Genomic DNA, 23,450 nt, shown 5'->3' on the forward strand with positions numbered 1-23,450 from the left:
GAGGGGTGCTTCTTCCACCCTGCAGGATCCTCCGCGGAGTTCAGAAAGAACGACAGGCTGGCGAGTCAGAGTTCTCTCAAGGCAGGCCGGAACTCAAAAAACAGAGTTTGTGACCTTAATGGGAAACAACCTAAACGACCCCCCCGTGTGACTTCTAGAATCAAAGGCTTGCCAATTGCTTGCAACTCTTCCGAACGGAGGCAAGGCACAACGGAAACTCCCCTCCGTCCTGGCCGGAGGAACCGCACTGGAGGGCAGCTACTGGATGGTGGCTGCGGGCAGAAGGGGCAATTGGGAAGGCGAGGGAGGGAGGGAGAGCAGACGGAGGACACACAAGCCGAGCAGCCAGCCTGGTTCACTTCTAGCTCACAGCACCTCGTCCGCAATCCCGGCACAAAGAGGTCCAAAGGCCCTTCCGATAGAGAGCGCAAGGCCCTCCCTTGCCGCAGGGGGCAGCAGTGGGATGGCAGCATCAGTTAAGCTACAGCGGCCATGCAAGAGGGGGACCCTGACCGCCTAGCACCCCATTGCCCCCACTGGGCCAGCCTCCACCCTCACCCCTCGGCCAACGTCTAGGGAGCGGCTTCCCTACCCCACAAGACTCGTCTACGCAGCTCTGCGCCCAATGCAGAGCAGACCCACTGAAACGGTGTCCGTTGGTGCCATCGAGGAGTTGGAGATGACCCGGGTTGCCCAGGGCACGAAGAGAGCTTTTTTAAAGCCCCACTGCCCAGGAGAGATTGCTGGGGGTTGCAGTAGGACAAGCCCCCCTCTCCCCCCATGAAGCAAGTGCTCAACCACTAAGCTGAGGTTCTCAGGAGGGGAAAGGGTTTTTTCTCTGTGTGCTTTTCTGCTCTCCCTTCCCGCACCAGCCACACACACACACACACACCCGGCTCCCCTCAAACGGACAGGCACTCTGGGCCCTTCTCCCCTAAGTGCAACAGGCTCCGCAATATGGATAGCACCAAAAACTTTTTGAACAGCAACGTGCCACATCTTTCCCTCTCTCTCTCTCTCTCTCCCTCTCTGTGCAAACCAGGGCCAGAGGCGTCAGGAGGGACTGGAAAAGTCTGGGGCTTGCTAATCTTTGAAATGGGCACAAAACAAAATTGCAGACTAGCGGGAGAGACTAAGGCCCCCCCCCCTTTCTAGGCATCTTTACACGATGGCCTTTGGGGTGGGTGGATGCCACCCTGCAAAGGTTTCGGGGCAGACAGAGAAAGCTGCTTCGCTCCCAAACACCGCACTTCCCGCTCTGTTGCAGCAAGAGATCCCCCTGCAGGTGACAATAAGGTGCCAAAATTGAGGAAGCGTCGCAGGAACGCTGCGTGGAAATCCCAGGAGGAGCCCACCACGAATGTGCTATTAATAGTGACCATGGCACCCACAAAAACCCCCACCGCTGTGGGAGGGGGGCCCTTGAGGCAGCTCCTAACAACGGCCCTGCGGTGACGGGCCGCCCTCTGCTTTACTGGGAGAGGCACACAACCCCAAACAATCTCCTTCTCTTCCTAGCACACCCCCCGCTCCCCACTCATCACCCCCACCTCCATCCTCCTTGTGCTCGGCATAAAAAAAGAAGGTGCATTTTCAACAAAGGCAACCAGAGTGGATTTTGTTGGGGGGGGGGCACAGAACCATCTATGTGCAATTACTCTGTTCAGTACCCACAAGGCCTACAGATCCGCTTATTCCGTCGACTCGACAAGATCCATCGTTTTCTTTTTCTCAGAACGATTCACATTATATGGAAATACATTTTTTTCTTCCTTTTAAAACTTTTTTTTTTTTTTTTTAGAAAAAGCTTATTTCAAATGACACTGAGGTAAGAGAGAGCTGCAAATTTCAGCAGGCGAACAATCGCCTGGGACTGAAGAGGAAATCTGAACTGAGGGGGGAGGAGAAGCAGAGGGCGGACCCCACATATTCTGTGGGGCCCACTGACTGGAGCAGAAAAGCTCTAAAGTGCAACACTGGGGAGGTTAGGGGGGGGAGAAACCCTAAAAAAAAGAAACCCCCAAGGACTGAAGGGGGTGAAGTTCTTGCCCCCACCTCACAGGCAGGAGACACACAGGCAATGGATTGCACAACTGACCGGGTTTAGCAGGGCAGAAACATTTCCCCAGCCGCCTCCTCCTCCTCCTCCTCCATCTCTGCCACCCCCGGCAAATAATCACAGCGTTTGGGCTTATTCCCCCCCCCAAAAAAGGGGGGGCTGAGGCAAAGGCACAGGGGGCACAAGGCCAGAGAAAGACCATTTGCCTACCTAGGCTGGTATCTGCACGGACCGGCAGCATGCTCTCCAGGCGGGGAGGCCTTTTGCCAGTCCTGCCTGGAGACGCTGCCAGCAGGGTCCGCGCCTGGGACTGCCTGCATGCCAAGCAGGAGCTCTGATGGCGGGGCTGCGGCCCTTCCGGCAAGATGCCAGGCCTTGTGCTTCTTGGCAGAAGAAGTATGGCCACCCACCCGCTGGCAGGCAGCCCCTCAAGAGGGGGGTGTCTCCACCCCCCGGTCTATCTGGACGTCCTGCCCGCAGACCGGCGGCTTGGCCAAGGGGCTGCGGGACCCTAGGAGGCCACGATGGATCCTGCGGGAACTTTCCACCACCAAAATTGCCTAGCGCCATCTGCCAACTTTGCCAAAACAGAAACGCAAAAACTGTCAGATCCACCACCAAGCAAGCCCCCCCCCCCGAGGTTTTGGAGTGGGGGGGGAATCAACAAAGGCAACAATAATTTATAGGGAGGTTGACTACCTCGGACTTAAATATGTCACAACAAACATATATATATATTTATGTACACACACACACACACACACACACACACGGGACGCTAACCGGACAGGGCCCAAAGGAAGGTGGCTCATTCTGTGCTATTTTTAAGCCGCCAAAAAGCACGGGGGGGGATCCTAAAGGGGGTGTTGGCTACTGCTTTGGCTACCTCGCTTTGCTGTGGGGGGGGGGACGACGACGGGGGTGGGGAACTCCTCACCCCAAAAGTTCTTCAGTATAAAAATAATCTCTAGAGAATTCATTCACTCCGGGACAGGGGCTGGCTGTCACGCCCCTCCGTGGCTGGAGAAAACGGTTCTGTACAAAAAGACTCGCTCGCTCGCTCCCCCCATATAGTTCCGCGCACACATACGCACCGATTAACCCATTGAGAAAAGCAGCAGCAGTTGGTCAAATCGGAAGAGAAAGACAGATCTGTGTGGGACGCGCCTTAAGAGATCCTTCAGATTTTTTAAATAAAAACAAAAAAGGAAAGAAAAAAATGGCAAAGGACTCCCCTCCGAAAGAGAGAGAACAAGTTTCCGGGTTCTGCTTGGGAAGGTGGTTCTGGGCTGTGGGCACACTAAAGAGCCCCCACCACCCCCACCCCCACCGTGGGACTGGAGGCAGGCAGAGGGGTCTCCCCTCTCCCTCCTACTCGCGAGAAGCCCCTTCCCGTCTCAAAGCCACAGCATTGTGCAAGGGGATCCGGGCCGGGTGGACCTGCTGCAAAACGGCCGCTTGCGTCTTTCACAGACGAAGGCTGCTGACGGCGAGTCGACGTTTGCGTGTCCCTAACCCCCCCCCTCAAAAAAACCACCCTGACTCAGAAATACGCAGCGACGTGATTTGCCCTCTCGCTGTCCTAGTAGTAGTAGTAGTAGTAATAAGAATAATCTTCCACGACGATTAAAAAGTCCGTCTTTTCGGTAGAAAGCGAGTCCGCGGTGTGTCTGCAAAAATACTGCCAGTCCTGAGATTTGTGTGGGAGAGGAACTGCCGGGGCAGGGGGGGGGCAAAGAAGGAGATCAAAGCAGAGGGCGCCCCCACCCCTGCCATTAGGAGGGGCTGGAGCGGGGCATGGAGAGGATGCGCCCGTTCTTCTTGCCGCCGTTCATGTGCGTGTAGGGGACGTGCTCCTCGTAGCTGCCCTTGAGCGCCACCGAGAGGCCGTTGTCCCTGCCCAGGACGTCGTCCCGCTGGGAGTAGGAGGAGGCCGGGTCCAGGGGGATGCTCTCCATGTTCTCAAAGTCCATCTCAAAGTCCTCCGTCTCGGGGGGCTTGTTCTCCTCGCTGTAGAAGAAGGAGACGTCCCGGAAGGAGGGGTGCAGCTCGTCCTTCAGCATCTCAATCACCTCCGTGAAGGTTGGCCGCATCTTGGGGTTGTACTGCCAGCACAGCTGCATGAGGTCGTGGCTGCAGAGAAACAAAGGCGCATGGGGGTCAGTCGGCAGCTCCCCCCTCCAAGAAAACTGTTCCAATGCCCCGGCGCTGCCTCCCCCAAACCCTCTGGGGTTGCCACTAGCAACCTGGGGCAAAGAAGGCTAAGCCCCCACCTCCTGTTAAAAAAAGGACCCATGTTTGGGGGCTTCCGGGTTCAGCGCCAGCGTCGATCGGCGGGGCTTCGTCTCGTCTCCGAGACGGCCCGTCTCTGCTAGGAGTGGGGAGGGCAGCGAGAGCGACGCTGCGCCCCTTAGAACCTCGGGAAGGGCGTCCCGAGGGCAATTTGCTCGGCACAGACCCAATCCGGACTCCCCAACTCTTCGGCTAGCTCTAATAAGAGCTCCGGAGCGAGGAGGGTAGAAGTCGCGGGGGCCATTTTGAGCGGCAACGTTATTCTAGCAGGGAGAAGCTTCAAGCCGAAGGCGGAGAGCGCTGGATTCTTCCGAAAATAAAACGATTGGAAAAGACTGTAAGTAACCTCATGATTTGGATTATTATAAAACAATTTGGATCTGGGAGAGAGGGGAGAAAAGAGGAAGCCACCCCCCCCCCACGGCAACAAAAGAGACAGTAAATAGAAACCCGAAGCCATAAACAGAAGATTTACAATTCAAAGGATCCCTCAAAGGCATCAAAGAGAATCTCCCCTTTGATGCAGGGTGAAAAGGGGAGAGAGACTGCGGTTTATGACCCTGCAATAAGAGGTACAGCTTAAGAAAAAACCTTTCCACTCGGGAGCCGGCAGCCCAGACAACCCAGTGAGTTGTCAGGATTTATAAGTCAAATTTTACTTCACTTTGTATTTCTGGACTTTGTGGAATTTCTTTTTTGGCTTAAGTGTTTGTGAAATGTGAGTTCGAACTTTATTGTCAATAAGACTTGAAGAATGCAGCCAGCTTGTTAAAATGGAGTCGAAAAATAAACTGTGATCATATTCCACCCCACGTGACAAGTTTTGACCTTGGCAGGACTGAAATATGTCAACAAAAAAGTGTTCCCCTGAGTTCCAGCGGTCTGTTTTGACCTTAATGTGGGAAACAAGAATAGAGTTATGTCAAGAGGAGACACGACGGCAAGAGTTACAGGAAAAATTCCAGGAGGTGATGGCGGAATATGATTTTTTAGGAGATGAAGCTTTTGACACTGAAAAAGATGAATGTGAGAATGACAATGATGGGGAAGGAAAAGAAGAAGATGAGGATTGTGATGATTCAACACAAAATGAAGCACACCACGAAAAAAATGATGACTCTACTCTACAAAAAGTTGGATGGAGTGCCCTGCTTTTGAGGGGGGCACGATTGGTATCATTGGAACTCCAGAACGCCCACAGGGAAGAAGGAAAAAATATGCAGAGAAGAGAAGAAATTCAGGGGTCCTGTATGGTGGCCTGGATGACAAAAGACTGTAAACAGGGGGTGGGGTGAAGGGAAAGTGATGTTGTGATTAAGGATGGATTAACAGGTTTATAACTGGTCTGCTGATTTTGGAATTTGCTGGATTGGGGGGGGAAGCCGGCAATCGGGGATGTAAGGTTAAATTGAGAATAGTTATAGTTTTAAAAGTGAATGGATTTTGGAAAATGTGAAAATATGGAGGCTTATAGAGGGAGAAAAAACAAAAAATTAGGCACGGGAAGAGAAAATGGGAGTTTGATTTCTCAGTGATTTGAATATTAGATGAAAATGTTAACAATTGATTTATAAGTTGTATAAGATGCAAAGGTGTATTTTTATAAAGTAAGAAACTGTTGCAGATGATAAAAAAGGGATGAAAACCGGGGAAGGGGGGGGGAGGGGAAGCCCACAAAATATGGTTTTACAACTATGAATGCAAGAAAAAAATTTTGTTTTGTATTGTTTTTTCTTTTTTCTTTTTTCGCCCTTTCTTTTTTTTCCCCCCTTTTTTCCTATTTCTATTTTTCTCTCTCTTTTTTTTTTTTTTTTTGGTATGACAATAGATGGTTGGATGGATGTCCTCCTGCGTACTGCCCTGGTTTGCTGGAGCTCCCTGGTGGCAGGGGGGGGCTTTGGGGTCAGGGGAGGGGGGGGAGGACAGAAACCCAAGCACAAAATGGACCATCTCTGACTGTTCACATACATGGGATACTTCTGTGGCGGGGGAGGACCCATGTGGGTGGGTAGGAAGGAGGTGGAAAAGGGGTTTAAGTATGTACCTTTCTTTTTTGCTTTTTTGTATTTTGTAAAATTAATAAAAAGTATGTTCAAAAAAAAAAAAAAAAAAAGGACCCATGTTTGAATCCATTGCTCCAGAGAAGCGGATATGGAGCAATGGATTCAAACTTCAAGAAAGAAGATTCCACCTAAACATTAGGAAGAACTTCCTGACAGTAAGAGCTGTTCGACAGTGGGATTTGCTGCCAAGGAGTGTGGTGGAGTCTCCTTCTTTGGAGGTCTTTAAGCAGAGGCTTGACAGGCATATGTCAAGAATGCTTTGATGGCGTTTCCTGCTTGGCAGGGGGTTGGACTGGATGGCCCTTGTGGTCTCTTCCAACTCTAGGATTCTATGATTCTATGTCCCTCTGCCACTAATTTGCGCCAAGGGGGAAGGAGAGGTAAGGTCAAGGACCCCTGGACAGTTGTCCAGTCAAAGACAGCTATGGGGTTGTGGCGCTCATCACGCTTTCAGGCCGAGGAAACCACCGTTTGTCCACAGTCAGCTTTTCCAAGTCACATGGCTAGCAGGACTAAACCGCTTCTGGCGCAACGGGGCACCGCGATGGAAACCAGAGTGCATGGAAACGGCGTTTACATCCCCGCCGCAGTGGTACCTATTTATCTACTCACGTTGGAATGCTTTCGAACTGCTAGGCTGGCAGGAGCTGGGACCGAGCAACGGGAGCTCACCCCATTGCGGGGATTTGAACTGCCAACCTTCCGATTGGCAAGCCCAAGAGGCTCAGTGGTTTAGACGGCAGCGCCACCCGTGTCCCTAGGCAGGAGAGACCCTGCCTCGGCACCACGTGGCTGCATGGCATGAATTGGCCACCACTTCCAGAGACCGATGGGCAGGAGCAAGGAGCCTGCCAGCAGGTGGCGCCAGAGCCCGCTTCTCCCCATTGTGCCTTCCTTCTCTCAAGGGACAAACCTGAGAAACTGGTTGGCAGGGCAGAGGGAGCCTGTTCACCCTAATGGAGCAGACCCCCCTAGGAGCGGAGGAGGGAGACGGAGGGCAAAGGAGTTGCCTGGTGCCCCATGCCCCACCCACCCACCCGGAGGCACCCTGGGGGTGGGCACGCCTCCCCTTCCCGACTCACAGCCTCTCGGTGCAGTTCTCCGGCTGCTCCAGGCACCCGCCGTCCATGACGAACTTGAGGACCTGCTCATTGGAGAGGCCTTGGTAAGGCTGCTCGGCCAGGCTGCTGATCTCCCAGAGGACAACGCCAAAGGACCTGTGGGGAAATGGTTGGGGGGGGGGAGAAACGGGGGGGTGAGGGCCAGAAAGCAGAGGGGACTCCCCAGGCAGAGGCTGTCCCGCATGCAGCCGCTCCAGGGTGTGTGTGTGTCCCCCCCGCAAGGCTGGGGTCCCCAGCTCCCCAAGGGCACTGCTGGAAGAAAACGACTCTCTGCGCAAAGGGCACAGAAAGACCCCCGGGCCTTAAAGCAGTGTTTCTCAACCAGTGTGCCTCCAGATGTTTTGGGACTACAACTCCCATCATTCCTGACCACTGGTCTTGCTAGCTAGGGATGATGGGAGTTGTAGTCCCAAAACATCTGGAGGCACACTGGTTGAGAAACGCTGCCTTAAAGCATGAGGAGCTGCTGCCAGTCAGTGCAGACCACACTGTTGTGACTCAGGAGAAGGCAGCTCCCCACACTTCCGCTCAAGTTAGTGCTTTGTTCGGAGCCTCGGAGATTGGAACGAGCCGGGCAGTGGCGGCACAGGGCCCACTTCCCATGCAGAAGGTCCGGCTTCAGTCCCCAGTGGGGGCACCTGTCCGTCTCGAGAGACAATGGAGCGCACCTCCGGGGGTGAAGCCAATCTGCTGTGTTAGCAGCACTGAAGTGACGTCCCTGGGGTGCAATCTAGGCCATGTGTCTGGGGGTCCTGGGCTGCCCAGGTGGCAAGACCCACCCCCTTGAAAGAGTGAGATGTCTGGCACCCGCTTGGCTGCAGGAGTTGCCAGAAGGAGCCGCCCAACTGGGTGGGGTTTCCTCCTGAGCCTTTTCTTCTCCCAAAATATCCCGCAAGGCAGCGGAGGTTTAGGATCAGAGTTTCCCTTCTCCCCGATGGGCCGGGACAAAGACCCCCCTGCCTGAAACTCTGCAGAGCAGCTGCTGCTGCTGACAACCAAAGTTGGCAATACTGAGCCAGATGGCCTGACTCGGGACAGGAGCGGCTTCCTACGGACTCTTCGGCTCGCGAGGAGAGCCAGGGCTGCTCTGGCCCAGCGTCCTCATGCATTCACTCAGAGAGGGGGTCCCTGAGCAGCGGCAGGGGGGTTGGGGTTGGGGGTGCTCCCCACTCACCAGACGTCAGAGCAGGCGGTGAAGACGCCATCCTTCAGCGACTCGGGGGCCATCCACCGCACGGGGAGGAGCCCCTTCCCTCCTTTGCGGTAGTAATCCGTCTCGTAGATGTCCCTGGTCATGCCAAAGTCTGGGGGTTGGGGGGGGAGAGAGGAAGAGGGGGGGGAGAGCTCAGAGCCTTCCCCAAGGAAGTGCCTGCAGGGGCATGGCCAGAGCAGAGGGGGGTGGCTTGGGGGACCCCCCCACCACCCCTGAAACAGGGCCTTCTTCATGCTCGCCTGCCGTCGGGAGACCTCCGTTATTTGGTGATCTGGGAAAAGGCCTTCGGAAACCATGCGACACTGAATGGTTTAGTTCAGGGGTCCCCAAACTACGGCCTCCCAATCCGGCCCGCGGCGACCGCCGCCGCCCGCTCTTACGGCGCGCGGCGCGGCGACGGTCTTAAAAATCGGCAAAAAATCGCCGAAAATCCTTTGTGCGCATGCGTATGGGCCTCTCCCGACCCAGAAGAGGTCATTTCCGATGCACTTCTGGGTCGGGGGAGGCCCATACGCATGCGCACAAGCGATTTTTGGCGATTTTTTCCCCGACCGTGTGCGTGTGCGCATGCGCACGGGCGCGCACTCCCCCGCCCTCCGGCCCGCTGCGCGGTAAGTCTGGGGACCCCTGGTTTAGTTTATGTAAATTATGCAATGATTTATGCTACGCAAAATGAACCAGAAAAAGAGAAGAAGGGAAGTCGTTGATATTTTAAGGTGGTCTAAATGAATATTCTAAATTGTAAAATTGTGTGTTTTTTTGGGGGGGGGTTGTTGTTTTTATTTTCATTAGGTATTTTGTGGTTTTATATCTTGATTTTATTCTGTGAACTGCCCTGAGACCACCTGGTATAGGGTGGTATATAAATTTAATAAAATAAAACAAAACAAATAAATATATCTTTATCTACATATCTATATCTATATATGAGAGAAAGGTCTTCACAGTGGGAGCTCCCCAACTGTGAAATACCCCCCCCCCCAGTGCTGAGTTTGGCCTGGACCCCTCAACCCCCAATGCATTTCTTGCAGGATATCGCATGTTTTACTCGCTCTTTCAACGAGGACACGCATCTTTCTGTCTCTTCCTTTGGCTGCGCTCCGAGAGAGGCTCGGAATAAATCCCCTTTGGGGCCCTCTCCCCCCCCCCCCCGGGGAAAGCTGCCCCACCTCCAATCTTGACGGTGAAGTCCTCGGCCACCATGCAGTTCCTTGCAGCCAAGTCCCGGTGGACGAACTTCTTGGCGTTCAGATAGGCCATGCCGTCGGCGATCTCGGCCGCCATCTGGATCATCTCCTGGAGGGTTGGTGGGGGCCGGCCTGGGTTGTTCTGGGGGAGCCGAGAGGAGGAGGAGGCATGAGCAAAAGGGGGCTCCAGCTTCTCTACCTCGCCACCCCCCCAAAAAAACCCCACAGCCAGTTGTTACCTCTGCATCCGGGCGCAAGGACCTCAGGTAGCTCTTCAGATCCCCATGAGCCATCAGCTCCATGACCACTAGGGTGGGCTGCCCTTTCGACACCACGCCTAAGAGGCGGACCTGGGGGAAAGGAGGGCGAGAGGGAAGGGCCCGTGAGCCAATGAAGAACCCCGTGGAAGCGAGAGGACGGCCCGTGGCCAAAGGACCTTAAGAGCCGAGGAAGCTGCCTGGCAAGCGCTCGCCTCCCACCGTAGTTCTCCAATGGGTTGGTTGAGCGGCGACCCCCCTGCGGAGCGGTCTTCTCAGCCCTCCCCCGCCACCCACCCCCATATTGCAGGGGGTTGGACTGGATGACCCCTGGGGTCCCTCACCACGTGGTGGCAGCTGAAGCCTTTCATGACGGACGCCTCGTTGAGGAACTCGATGCGCTCCCGCAGGCTGGCCGACTCGTTCACCGTCTTGACGGCCACCCGCATCTCTGGCTCGCCCTTCACAATGTCCTTGGCGATGCCCTCGTAGACCATCCCAAAGGAGCCCTGGCCCAGCTCCTGCAGGAGGGAGATCTTCTCGCGGGGGACCTCCCACTCGTCGGGGATGTACACTGCAGAGGGAAGCGGGTTTGCGAGCAGCTCAGGGGGTTGGGCTAGATGACCCTCGGGTCCCTTCCAGCTTCACGGCATGGCGAGGGCTTGGGTTCTCTAGGGCCGGTTTCAGAAGGGGGACGGGGGGCTCGGGAGGGCAGAGGCCAGCCCGGGGGGGGGGGGAGTGGCACGGAGCTCAGCTTGCCGCCCCAGAGGATTCTCTCCAGCTCGGTTCTGATCCGAGTCCAGAATGGCTGCATCCGCCTCCTTTAACGCCTGCGGCCAGAAGGGCAGTGGAGGCACCTCGAAGCTTCCGAAGGGAAGGAGGAGAATCTGTTTCTCCCCAGTGGATTGTGCCCCCTCCCCGAGCAAGGAAGAGGGAGAGGAAAAGCCCCGCTGCCTCGGCCTGCCACTCACCATCGTTGGCGCTGAGATACTCCGGGTTGGAGGAGGCATAAAGTGGCCCCGTCGGTCCTTCCTTTTGCCTGGGGGGGAAGCAAGCAAAGGAGAGGAGGCGCCTGTCACCCGTCGGGGATCCCCAAAAACGGAGTGGGAACGGCTGTGGGGTGTGTGTATGCATGGGCACAGAGGGGCCTGCGTAATCTGAAAGGACTCGAGCAATCGCCGTTGGAAGCAAATACCCAAAGGTGCAGGGAGGTTTCTAGTCCTCAGGACGGTGCATGTGTGTGTTTTGTGGCACTTAAAGGGACATGCTCAAGCAAAACCAGGGGATAGGGAGGGAGGGAGGGAAGGAAGGATGGAAGGAAGGAAGGAAGGAAGGAAGGAAGGAAGGAAGGAAGGAAGGAAGGAAGGAAGGAGAAAACCCAGGGCCAACAGTTTCGTATTTCTTACAGGGTTCTTAGCTTCATAATAAAGCCTTCAAAAAGAAAAAGAAAAACCAGGTGAGGGAGGGCATGTGATCCCACACACCCAGCCTATGGAACACTTCAGTTGTTGTTTGTTATTGTTGTGTTGTTAGTTAATCGATACCTCGCCTTTTCCTCTACCAGGGACTCAAGGTGCCTAACAGATAAAATAAAACCCATTTTTGGGTGGGGTGGGAAATGTTGTTGCCCAGTCCGTGAGGGGGGGAAAGGCGCTGCCCCACCAGCTGCAGTGGGGAAAGCTTTTCGCGGATCGGGAGGGGAAGGCGGTGTCCTTGGTTGCGGCCGCAAGCACCTGCCAGCTCCCCCTCTTCCCCGCCACAAGAAGTCTGGAGTCTATAGGGAGGGAATCTGCAAACGAGGGACCCACCTTTTCTTGATGAAGACGTAGGCACCTCCGATGACCCCCAGGAAGAAGATGGCGAAGATGATGGGGATGATGATGCTGACCAGGTTATTGTTGGGGGGGACTGCAGTGGGGGGTAGAGAGGGGGGACCAGGTCAGGTTGGGCTGAAAAGGACTCACCTCCCCCATCACCCCCCCAAAAGCCCCTCTCTCTCACCCCCCACCAAAGGGCACACAACCTCCCTCACATATACAAGAGGCTCCTCTGACAGCAACAAGGAAGTCCTGCTTTCATGGCCCCGGGCCCCGTCCTGAGGAACCCTCTGCCACTAGAGATCCCACAGCAAGCGCCTTTTGTTCAAACTCCCAAATGCCAGCTGAAAATTCTCCCTTGATGGGGGCAATTTAGGATTCATCTTTCCCCCACAGCCGGTTGGTTACCGACTGGGGCTTTTCTATGTGGCTCTGTTGCTGCAAACCGCTTGGATATAGTTGATGTATTTCTAAATGCTTTCTTGATGTAAATAGCTGAAATCTGTGTGTATGCACATCATAGCTGCCAAGTTCTCCCTTTTTTAAAGGGATTTTCCCTCATGCTGAATAGGCTTCCTCGCGAGAAAAGGGAAAACTTGGCAGCTATGATGCACATGCCACAGACACAGACACACACAGTACGAAACACACACATCGGGGTTTCCCAAACTTGGATCTCCAGCTGCTTTTGGACTACAACTCCCATCCTCCCAGGACTGGTGGTCAGGGATGATGGGAATCGTAGTCCAAAGCAGCCAAGTCTACAGGCACATGACCACCCAAGCCAAGCTCCTTCTCCCTGCCCCCCCCCCAGGATCTTACAATAGTCGTAGACATAGAAGTAGATGGGCTCCGTCCAGGAGCCGTTCGCCGCCAGGGATGTGGCTCGCACCCGGACACTGTAGTTGCCTGTCTGCAGCCCCGTCAGCTTGCAGCCCTGCTGAGTGGCGTACTTCAGGCGAGAGAGGCAGTAGCGCTGCTCCTGTGGGGAGACGGCATGTTCAGTGGGGGGGGGGTGTCTCCCAGCAGGCCCCATCCTGCATCCTTCAGAGCAGCGGCTTGCACAGCCCTGGGCAGATCCACACTCGCGGAGGATCACAACGCTGAGGGAGCGCCAGGAAGGGTTTTCGTAACCTATCGGGGGAAATGGCGCTTTCCTGATCGCGCTGCAGAGCAACCAGCTACTGGCAATCAGGAAAGGTTAAGAACGGCATATCGCATACAGCTCAATGTAGATCCGGCCCTTCTGCAGAAGACGGCAACGCAACAGAATTTTTATTCGCAAAAAGAGGGAAAGAAGCACGGGAGGGAGGGCTGATGAAATCACGGAAACCGTGACTGCCATTTATTGAGTATCGGAAACCCCTCATAGGCTTTTTTGCGGAAAAGAGAAAATAAAATTGTCACGACCGGGTTAGAAGACTGGGGGGAAAATATTGGCTTGTAGAAAATTGAACAGTTGGACGTTAATGAGTGAAAGTTATATTTCACTCACTCACTCACTCAATTTTCATTGTCTTTCGGTCCCTCTTCTGTTTCTGTTTTTTTATTCTCTCTGCTCTTGTTCCTTTTTAGATCCGATTTTAGTAGTACAGTGGTACCTCGATTGTCCAACGTAATCCATTCCGGAAAAGACTGTTTGACTTCTGAAACCTTCCGACAACCAAGCTGCAACGGCTGGTCGGCAAATTCCATTGAGAAAATGAAGAAAGGCGCCTCGGAAGCAGTTCGACTTCCGAGGCGCGTTGGAAAACGGAAGCATTCACTTCCGGGTTTTGGGTGTTGGAACACTGAAACGTTTGGCTTCCGAGATGCTCCGAAAAACGAGGTTCTACTGTATTAATTTTATTCTGGTGTATTGGGAAAAAACAAAACAAAAAACACCTTTGCCTTGGTTATGAACTTTTTAGCATCTTTGGATCAGCACCAAAAATATGCTGAGAAAGAAAACACAACGGAATTCAAAACCAGAACTATGAGTTGCTAGAAACAGATCATGTCTGAAGGGGAGGGAAGAGAGTCAGGGCATCCTCTGGGATGGAAAGCCAGAAAAGGGAGAGAGGGGAAGAGAGGGGTTCTCACCTCCGAATCTCCAAGGCGCCCGTAATTCACCTCGTAAAGGATAATCAGCCCGTTGGGCTCCCTCGGCTCCTGCCAGTGCAGGTGGACCACATTCTTCTCCAGCTCGTGAGTCACGGGCCCCACAATGTCGTCGGCTTTTGCTGGGAACACAAGCAAGAGAAGAGGCTTGCTCGGTGCAAATTTGGACACCCGACGCGAAAGCCAGCGGTTAGGAGAGTCAGGAGACCCGGGTTCAAAGCCCTACTCCATCATGAAGCTCAAACAGCCAAGCCTACCTCGCAGGGTTGTTGGGAGGACAAAAATGGGGGGAGGAAGAGAGAATCTCGTGCGCCAGCTTCTCGGAGGAATAAATAATGGTAATAACAACAATAATAAAAATATTATTTGCACCCTGCCCATTCGGCTGCCCCCCCCCCCGCTCACCTTCCGGCATGGTCCTGGCACTGACGTAGGCCTCGCTGCTGCACTCCTGGGGCACCTCGTGGTTGCAGGCCTGGATCTTGATGCGGTAGCTCGTGAAGTGCCGCAGGTTGGAGATGACGATGGATTCCTTGAGGACCACCTTGGAGAAGGGCTTGGGCTCCGGGGGGCTGGCGGGGGCTGCCATGGAAGCATTCCCAAAGGCCGGCAGTGTTGGGGACGGGGTGGTGCTGTTGGCCGGGGCGCCCAGGTCCCTCCTGCGCCGCATCACCGACGGCCTGCGGAGAAAGGGAGAGAGAGGCGTCGGTCAGAGCCCCATTTCCGAAAGCGCTTGGCCGGGGAGCTCAGAAACACACTAGAGCCGCCCTGGCGGTGTCTCCTCTATCTGGGATTCTCTTTGGGGACTGGGAGAGAGGCGCTTTTCTTGGGGTCCCACCACTTTAAAAAAATCGAATTCTCAGAGCTCAGACTCTGCCAATCAATCTTGATTGGTTTTCCTTTTGAAAAAAATACAATTTCACCCCAAAGTTGACTTCCGGCTCTTCATCCCGGATGCGTCCCCATTCCCCACCACCACCACCCCTGCTCGATATTACTTTTTTTTTAGCTTTTTATTTATACTTTTCAAAGTTATACAATTTCATTTATTTTGCCATCAATTTAACATTTCAAAACTTGACTTCCTTCCCCCTCTTTCTGCGGTTCCCTAAATTTATTTTTAAAACATTCTTCTTTATATGCAAATTCCTTTAACGCACTCATTTAATTATTATCTGCTGTAAATACACTGCTTGATATTCCATCTTTTATCTCTGATTCACAACCCGCTCCTGGCATTCGGTCGAGGGATGTGTGACCCTTTTGGTTCTTTAAGGGTGCGTGGCCTCGTTTTGCAAACGCGAGGGCACAAATGGATCCACCGGCAGCCTCGGCTCAGGCTCTGGGTTTCAAAGCGTTCCCAGGAAGGGGCTCCAGGAGCAAAGAGAGGCTCCCAGGGCTTGGCTCCCTTTCTGGTGGATTACTCATTAATCCTGGGGCTGTGAGCCACACAAGCCCCCGGCTGGACTGTGCCCCCTCCCGCAGCAGGGCAGGGTTCACAGGCTCCGTCCCGCACCCCACACCTTCCCTGGCCCAAAGATCCAAGGGCACAAACAAATGCACACACACACACACACACACACGTTCCTTGGCACAGCAGGGCTGCCCAGCTTTGGGTTCAATACAACCTGCACGGACTGGCAGCAGTGGCTCTGCAGGGTTTCAGGCTCAGGGCTCTCAGGGAGACACCACTGAGGATTGAACCCACACCCGTCTGTGTGCAACACGGGGGCTCTAACCATGGAGCCTCAGCAGATTAAGCGCGGTTATCATCCTCTTGGATCTGACCTGACACAGGCCTACAGATCCATTTAACCCAGCATTGCCTGCACTGGCTGGCAGCAGCAGCAGCAGCAGCAGGCTCTTCTTTCACTTACATTCCCTGCTCCCACACCTAAGCCAGAAAGTGGTGTGTGTGTGTGTGTGTGTGTGTGTGTGTGTGTGTGTGTGTGTGTGTGTGTAGCCACGCTCAACCTCTTACTTGGGGACAAAGACGATGTCGTGGAGGTAGTTCTCGAAGACCTTCCGGAAGGCGGACTCCTCGGTCTCCTTCATGATCTGCGACTCGGTCTTGGGGCAGGGGCAGCACTCCAGGCTGGGCTCCTCGCTGTCACTGTCGTTCGGCTTGTGGGGGGAGTCCTCCGACTCCAAGGGAGGGGACCACGTCCGAGAGGGGAGCTTCAAGCCTGCGGGGAGAGGAGGGAAGCTCATGAGGCCAAGGAAAGGCAGCGAGGGAGCCACGGAGAGGGCACCCCAGAGCGCCAGGCGGCCAGATCCATGCAGAGGTGCCCCCCCGACTCTGGACAGTCCCCCCTACTCCCTCTGTAGCAGAGATGGAATACCTTTTTCTTTAGATAGATAGATATATAATCCTTTTCTAACACATGATAAGCAGCAGTGACAACACTCAAGAAGAAACAGATCGGGAGAAGAGAAGAAAAGAGAAGAGGGGGCAGGAGGTTTATCTGGGGGAATTTCCCCCACCCAAGGCCCACACTGCCATCCTGGGGATCAGGAGCACCCGGCCTTGATTCAAGGAAACCCAAGCAGCGGGTCTTGCTCCAAGGAGGCAGTTGTGGGGTCTGAAGGTGTCCACCTTCCCACCGCTCCCAAAGGCTCCTCCTTCCCCGGCAGCCTAAGGCGCCATTGTCTTGTCTCTCGCTGTGCCACCCTTTCTAATTTTTCTTCTGGTCCTGGGAGACCAGCGAAGAGGGAAGCCAGTTGCAGCAGGAGGGGGAGACCCCTGTGACTTCTTGGCTTCCCTCCTGCCCTGCTTCCGCTTCTGCCTCTGATTCTGGACTGCTCTCTGCCACAGAATCTCCCCGCTCACCAAACCCTGTTCCCTCTCCAGCTTCCCGCAACTCCTCTGCCCACTCTTCTCCCTCTGACTGCTCATCGTCACCCCGTTCCCCAGGCTCTGGGCCTTCTTCCCTTGGGGGGTTCCCCAGCTGGTGCCCCCCACCATTCCTCTGCCTCCCACCTGTCCATGACAGCTGCCTAAGTCCCCTCCACTCCGGGGCTTTTTCCAAGCAATCCGTAACTGTGCCTATGTGCAGCCAACCTCTCCGCCCTTTTCATGCCTCTCCTGGTTCTGGGAGACCAGTGAGGAGCAGAGCTTCTTGCAGGAGGGGGAAACCCCTGTGACTTCATCTCTGCCTCTTGGCTTCCCTCCTCTCCAGCTTCAGCTGCTGACTGCTCTCTGCCACCGACTCTCCTCACTCACAAAGCCCTGTTCCCTCTCCGGTTTCCAACAACTCCTCTTCCCCCTCTAATCCCTCATCATCGCCCCCTCAAGCTCTGACCCTTCTTCCTTTGGGGGTCCCCCAGCTGGTGCCTCCCACCCATTCCCCCGCACCCTGCCAGACCACGACGCTAGGTGGGGCCTCTGCGGGTGGGGAAAGAGGCCCACACAGGCGGGCAGGCGCTGCCACAGTGCCAGCGGCTCACCCTTCAGGCAGTAGTCCAGCTCGTAGAGCTCGCTGTCTTCAGGCTGCTTTTCCCAGGAGACCTTGTAGTGCGTGATGTTCCCGTTGGGGTCGGAGGGCGGCTTCCACTTCAAGATGATGTGTGACGAGGAGTTGGACACCGAGATGGGGTCCAGGGGGACGGTGGGCACTGCAGGGGACAGAGAAGAGAGACAAAACGTCACCCCAGGGCAGGGCGAGGCGGAAACCCCGCAGCCCCCTCTCACCCCAGCCCCCTGCTTCCAACTGTGGACAGCCTCTCACCCGAGGCGTTGGTCTGGATGTAGATGATCTCGCTCTTGGCCCCGTAGGACTTGCGCTCGTCCGAGTGGGTGATCAGGGTCTTCACGAAGATGGCGTACTGCGTCCAGGGTTTGAGGCCGCGCAGAAGGTGGCCCGGCTTGGTGTCGCTGTTGCGGGGAGGCGGTTCGACGTCCATCACCGTCCAGCTGTTGGCACCGCAGACGTCCTGGCCGTCAAACTCTGTCACATTCCGGAAGGGGCTGGAAAAGGCCAAAAAAAGGAAACGGCTTTTATTTCAGAAAGGCAACACACAGACACACCTGCAGTGGGACTTACGCTTTGATGGAGAGATGTAAAAACTGCAAAAGGTTGCATGGAAGCCTGTTGCAGAAATGAATTAAGGTCATGGAAATTGTAGAAACTGAGCCAGTTGGGCTGCGGCTGCTCTCCCCGAGTTCTCACTTTTATTTCCAAGCGCTGCCTCTACCGATCCTTCAATCCCAGCTACAGAAATGGCAGAATCTACTTGACAACTTTATTTTAGGGGGCTGCCCTCCAAACTCTGCATCGCCCGAGAGACAAAGGAGGAATAGGAGGGCCTAATCCTAAGTTATTTTGCAGAGAGGCCTTTCAACTTAAATAATGCACGTTTTTAACGCTTCGCCGGGGATCTCGTGGGTTCCAATGAAATCGTTCTGCGCCACTCCTTCAGATAATGCCCAGCCTTTTAAAAATCCTTCTTGGGTGCGGATTGGGAAAATACACAGCCTCTTTCTTCAGTTGACTTTTAGGGTATAGAAGAGAGCGTGTTCACATTTAGTTCGTTCTACATCCCCTTTTAGGGATCCAGGTGGCGCTGTGGGTTAAACCACTGAGCCTAGGGCTTGCTTATCAGAAGGTCGGCGGTTCGAATCCCTGCGACGGGGTGAGCTCCCGTTGCTTGGTCCCAGCTCCGGCCAACCTAGCAGTTTGAAAGCACTTCAAAATGCAAGTAGATAAATAGGAACCGCTACAGCGGGAAGGTAAACAGCGTTTCCATGTGCTGCTCTGGTTTGCCAGAAGCAGCTTTGTCATTCTGGCCACATGACCTGGAAGCTGTACGCCGGCTCCCTCGGCCAATAATGCGAGATGAGCGCGCAACCCCAGAGTCGGTCACGACTGGAGCTAATGGTCAGGGGTCCCTTTACTTTTTACATCCCCTTTTATTCCTAGACTGGGCCATCCACCCTTCGGCAACATTCTTCTGCCCCGGCTGCAACCAAACATGTCTCTCCCGTGTCGGTCTCTGCTGCCACAGCAGGCGCTGTAACTCTCTCTGATCAAGCTGAGTGTGTGTGTTATAAAATCCTAGAATTGAAGGGTTGGGAGGGACCCCCAGGGCCATCTAGTCCAACCCCCGGCAACGCAGGAATCACAGCCAAAGAATCCCTCTCTCCCCAAGACCCAAAGTGCAGAAAGGAGCTCCCTGCCCCACTTTACTCACGCTTCCCTATACAAGAGCATGAAGCCCAGAAGGTCGCGGAAGTCCAGCGGCCAGTAAGGCTCCCACTTGACCATGATCTTGTCGCAGGTGGTTTTGATGTAGGAGAACTTGAGCACTTCGCTCTCACCTGCAGGAAGGACGGAAAAGGCAGGTCAGAGATGGGAGAGCCTGGCTAAGGACCCACCGGGGGATGGAGGGGGGCTCATTTCATTCATGCATTTTGATTGTGTAACTTGATGTTGTGAACCACCAAACACATGGGAGGCCTTTAAGTAGAACCCCAGTCCAAGAGCACGCTCCCCCCTCTATTTCTCCCTCTCTCTTTCTCTCTCTCTCCCTCTCCTTTTCTTTCTCTCCCCCCTCTCTTTCTCCCCTCTCTTTCTCTCCTTCTCTCTCTCTCCCTCTCTCTTTCTCCCCCCCCTCTCTCTCCTTCTCTCTCTCTCCCTTTCCCTTCCTACCTTCCTCTCTCCTTCTCTCCCTCTTCCTTTCCTCTCTCCTTCTCTCCCCCTTTCTCTCCTTTCCTTCCTTCCTTCCTTCCTTCCTTCCTTCCTTCCTTCCTTCCTTCCTTCCTTCCTTCCTTCCTTCTCTCCCCCTCTCTTTCTCCCCTCTCTCTCTTTCTTTCCTTCTCTCTCTCTCTCTCTCTCTCTCTCTCTCTCTCTCTCTCTCTCTCCCTTTCCCTTCCTTCCTTCCTTCCTTCCTTCCTTCCTTCCTTCCTTCCTTCCTTCCTTCCTTCCTTCCTTCCTTCCTTCCTCTCTCCTTCTCTCCCTCTTCCTCTCTCCTTCTCCTTTCCTTCCTTCCTTCCTTCCTTCCTTCCTTCCTTCCTTCCTTCCTTCCTTCCTTCCTTCCTTCCTTCTCTCTCTCTCTCTCTCATCCATGCACACCCTCCTGGAGGCTGTCAGTGCCAAGGGAGGCCTCTGGGAGGACAAGCTGTCCGGCGTTCTGCCAGCCTGGCAGGCGCTCCAGGAAGGAGGGAGCCAAGACTGAGCAAACATATAGATCGTACATAGAGAGGCGGCGCCGGCCAGGAGGGAAAGAGGGCCGGAAGACAGCCCCGGAAACTCTCCTCTGGGAGAGCAGAGGGAGGGGGCCAGGGGGGTGTACGGGGTTCGACCCCATCTCCAAGTGGAGTAGGGCAGGTTTAATGGTTTTTATTATTATTAATAATATAATAAAGCTCAGGCCCAGGAGCTTGAAGAGCAGCCCTTCTGGTCTCAGGAAGCCAGCGGCGCATGGGGGTGCCCCCCACCCCGACCCACAGCATCCTTGGGTTCTGCTTGGGGGCTTTGCTTTGGCCTGATCCTGCCGCCGCCACCACTACAGGGCTCTTCTGAAAAGTCCTTCTGCAGAGCCAGGCCCTGGGTCTATCTCCCTCACTGTTGTCCACACTGACTGGCCCCAGCCGCTCTCCGGGGCCTGACTTGGAGGTGCCCCTGCGGGGGGAACCTGGGACTCGCTACTTGGCCCCCGAGACATGGCTCTTTCCTATGAGTTACTCCAAAGACGAAGGCAAGGCTCCGGTCCTCATGGCTGCTTCAAACAGGGACACAGGAGGCCGGCTGCCTTATATGGAGTCAAACCGCTGGCCCGCCCAGCTCAGAGCTGCCTGCACTAACTGGCAGCAGCTCTCCAGGGTTTAAGCCAGTGGGGGGCGCCTTCCCTAGATGCTACGGCCCTAACCCTTAAAATAAGCACTCCAGTCCTAAAGGTTCTAGATGAAGAAGTGTTCAAGCAGGGCGATAGGAAGCTGCTTGCTACCTCTCCCTCTGAAGCATCTAGCTCCGTATCTCCTGCTCAGACTGGCAGCAGTGCTCCAGGGTTTCAGGCAGGAGCCACTGCCTGGCCACACCCGGGGAAACTGCCGTGATTCGAACCTGGGACCTCGTGCGTGCAAAAGCGAGGGCACCCTCCCCGCCCACCCCTCACCCGGCCCGCTTACAAGAGGCCTGGTCGCCGTTGGTCTTGAGGGCGATGTCGTTCTTCTCCTGGCGCCCCTTGGCCCCCGAGATCTCCTCCATCTTGTCGATCTCGGACAGGCAGAGCTTGGGGTTGTAGTGGAAGAAGAGCTTCCCCCGGGCGATGGTGAGGTTGTGCTTGCTCCAGTCCCACAGCTGGCGCAGGTTCTGGTTGTCCAAGGCGTAGAAGGAATAGTTCCTGGCGGGGAGGGGGAATTAACAAGATGAATACGGTCGGTGGGGATGGGAGAGAGAGATGCTCCTTGGCCAAGGTGGGGAGAGCAGGCCCAGCAAAGAAAGAAAGACCCCCAACTACTCATCCCCAATGAGGCACTTTTTGGGGGGGATTGAAGGCCCCTGTCTTCCCACAGCTGCCTAAATCTTGTCCTTCCTAAGCAATCTGAGACTTCTCTGCCTCCACTGCCTCTGCTCTGCCCTCTTCATCCCTCTCCTGGTTCTGGGGAGCTGGTTGCAGTAGGAGAGGAAGACGACTTCTTCTCCAGCCGGACTCCTCTCTGCCTCTTTTTTCTTTAGAAATTTTTTAATTCAGTTTTTCAGATTAAAACTTGACAGTCACATATCCAACATACAACATAAAAAGAATCCAAAGAATCTCTTGGACTTTCCTCCTCCCCTTTGTGGGTCCTATTGTTAATCATTTCCTCCTGCATCTTTTTATGATAACCGAAATTTTTTACCTCTCCACTGCGTCCAAAACTCACAATAAACTACAAGTGATGTTCCAACCCTACTAATGATTTTAACATTTTACAACGGCCTTTAAGATACAGTGGTGCCTCGCTTAACGAATGCCCTGCTTAACGAAATTTCCGCTTAACGAAAGGATTTTTCGAGCGGAGGTTGCCTCGCTAGACGAATGCGTTTTACGAAAAATTCGTCTAGCGAATCGCGGTTTCCCATAGGAATGCATTGGAATTCAATTAATGTGTTCCTATGGGCAAAAAAAAAAAAAATCAAAAAAATTTCAATGAATTCCTATGGGATTCGCTAGACGAATTTTTCGCTATAAGAAAAGACCCGTGGAACGAATTAATTTTGTCTAGCGAGGCACCACTGTAAATTATCAATTCCCCCCATTCCTTATTTAAGTTTTGGTCTTCCTGATTCCTCTGGCCATTTGAGGCACAAAGCTCTGCTATCTGAGCTACAGCTTCTCGCCAAGCAAGCTCCCTTCCTTTCAGTGGGTCTACTCTGAGTAGCGCTCACTTGGCGACGCCAGCGTTTGATCCTTATCTGTTTCTTGACATGTACAACCCCCTTTTTCCTCCAAGGAGCTCAAGTCGGTGTGCGTGTCCCATCCCCCCATTTGATACCCACAAATGCAAGGCAGGCCAGGGTTGAGCCACACAACCCAGCAAGCTGCACGGCCAAGCGGGGACTGGAGCCCTGCTTCTAGCAGTCCCTTCCCAACTCTGCCGCCTTCCGGGGCCCCACTCACCCTGCTTCGAGGGCCTCTCCCCGGATCAGGTGGAGCTTCCGGAAGAACGAGAGGGAGACCAGGGCGTAGGAGCGCCGGATCTTCAAGTAGCCCGTGATCTCCTCAATCAAGCCCAGGTTGGCCTCCAGCTCAGCTGCAATGTTGCCTGCAGGGGGCGATACAGAGGCGTGGGCTGAGCCTGCCTAGAAACTGGCCCTCCTGCTTCACAGACTCACGGAACTGTGGAGTGGGAAGGTAGCCCCAAAGGTCATCCAGCCCAACCCCCTTGGCAATGCAGGGATGTCGGCTGAAGAATCCCTGGTGGACGCCCCCCCCCCAGCACCGCTTCAAAACCTCCAAGGAAGGAGAGTCCACTACCGACCAAAAGAGCCCATAGAAATTTCTATAAGGGTGGGGCAGGAAGATTCAAGAAACACTGGGGTATATTCTAGTATCAAAATAATTCTTTTTTCCATTTGCAGAATATGGGTAGACATCTTTTTGAAATGAGAGCACAAAGCAATACGGAGACCGATCCAAGTTTTGGGCTTTCCCCAAAGCGATTTCTTATCAGTAAAAAGCTTGGTGTGGTGCAAACAAATTTTCTGTCCTAACTTTTAGTCGGAGTCGCCTTTCTTGTAAACGGAAGTCATCAGTTCAGGTCCTCCAGAGCAACAGAAAACCAAGCTTGCTCCCACTTCCATGGGGCAGCCTTTGAGATATTTGGAGATGACTCTTGTATCGCCTCTCAGTCTCCTCTG

General features: G+C 54.3%; 1 protein-coding gene across 1 annotated transcript in view; it reads right to left on the minus strand.

The window, feature by feature from the left end:
- Positions 1-1,746: 1,746 nt before the first annotated feature.
- INSR (insulin receptor) overlaps positions 1,747-23,450 on the minus strand; it is a 57,244-nt gene continuing 35,540 nt past the window's right edge. The window contains exons 5-21 of the mRNA XM_035116977.3: positions 22,711-22,855; positions 21,236-21,450; positions 19,300-19,426; positions 17,838-18,076; positions 17,557-17,724; positions 16,091-16,295; positions 14,515-14,789; positions 14,092-14,231; positions 12,832-12,991; positions 12,001-12,100; positions 11,164-11,231; positions 10,537-10,766; positions 10,175-10,285; positions 9,918-10,077; positions 8,710-8,839; positions 7,497-7,631; positions 1,747-4,192 (exon numbers count right to left, since the gene is read on the minus strand). Coding sequence (XP_034972868.1) covers positions 3,835-4,192; positions 7,497-7,631; positions 8,710-8,839; positions 9,918-10,077; positions 10,175-10,285; positions 10,537-10,766; positions 11,164-11,231; positions 12,001-12,100; positions 12,832-12,991; positions 14,092-14,231; positions 14,515-14,789; positions 16,091-16,295; positions 17,557-17,724; positions 17,838-18,076; positions 19,300-19,426; positions 21,236-21,450; positions 22,711-22,855 — 2,966 coding nt within the window. The 3' untranslated portion in view covers positions 1,747-3,834. The remainder of the gene's footprint in view (positions 4,193-7,496; positions 7,632-8,709; positions 8,840-9,917; positions 10,078-10,174; positions 10,286-10,536; positions 10,767-11,163; positions 11,232-12,000; positions 12,101-12,831; positions 12,992-14,091; positions 14,232-14,514; positions 14,790-16,090; positions 16,296-17,556; positions 17,725-17,837; positions 18,077-19,299; positions 19,427-21,235; positions 21,451-22,710; positions 22,856-23,450) is intronic.

Source organism: Zootoca vivipara, chromosome 6 (genome assembly GCF_965207765.1).
Source record: "Zootoca vivipara chromosome 6, rZooViv2.hap1.1, whole genome shotgun sequence".
In the NCBI taxonomy this organism is placed as follows: domain Eukaryota; kingdom Metazoa; phylum Chordata; class Lepidosauria; order Squamata; family Lacertidae; genus Zootoca; species Zootoca vivipara.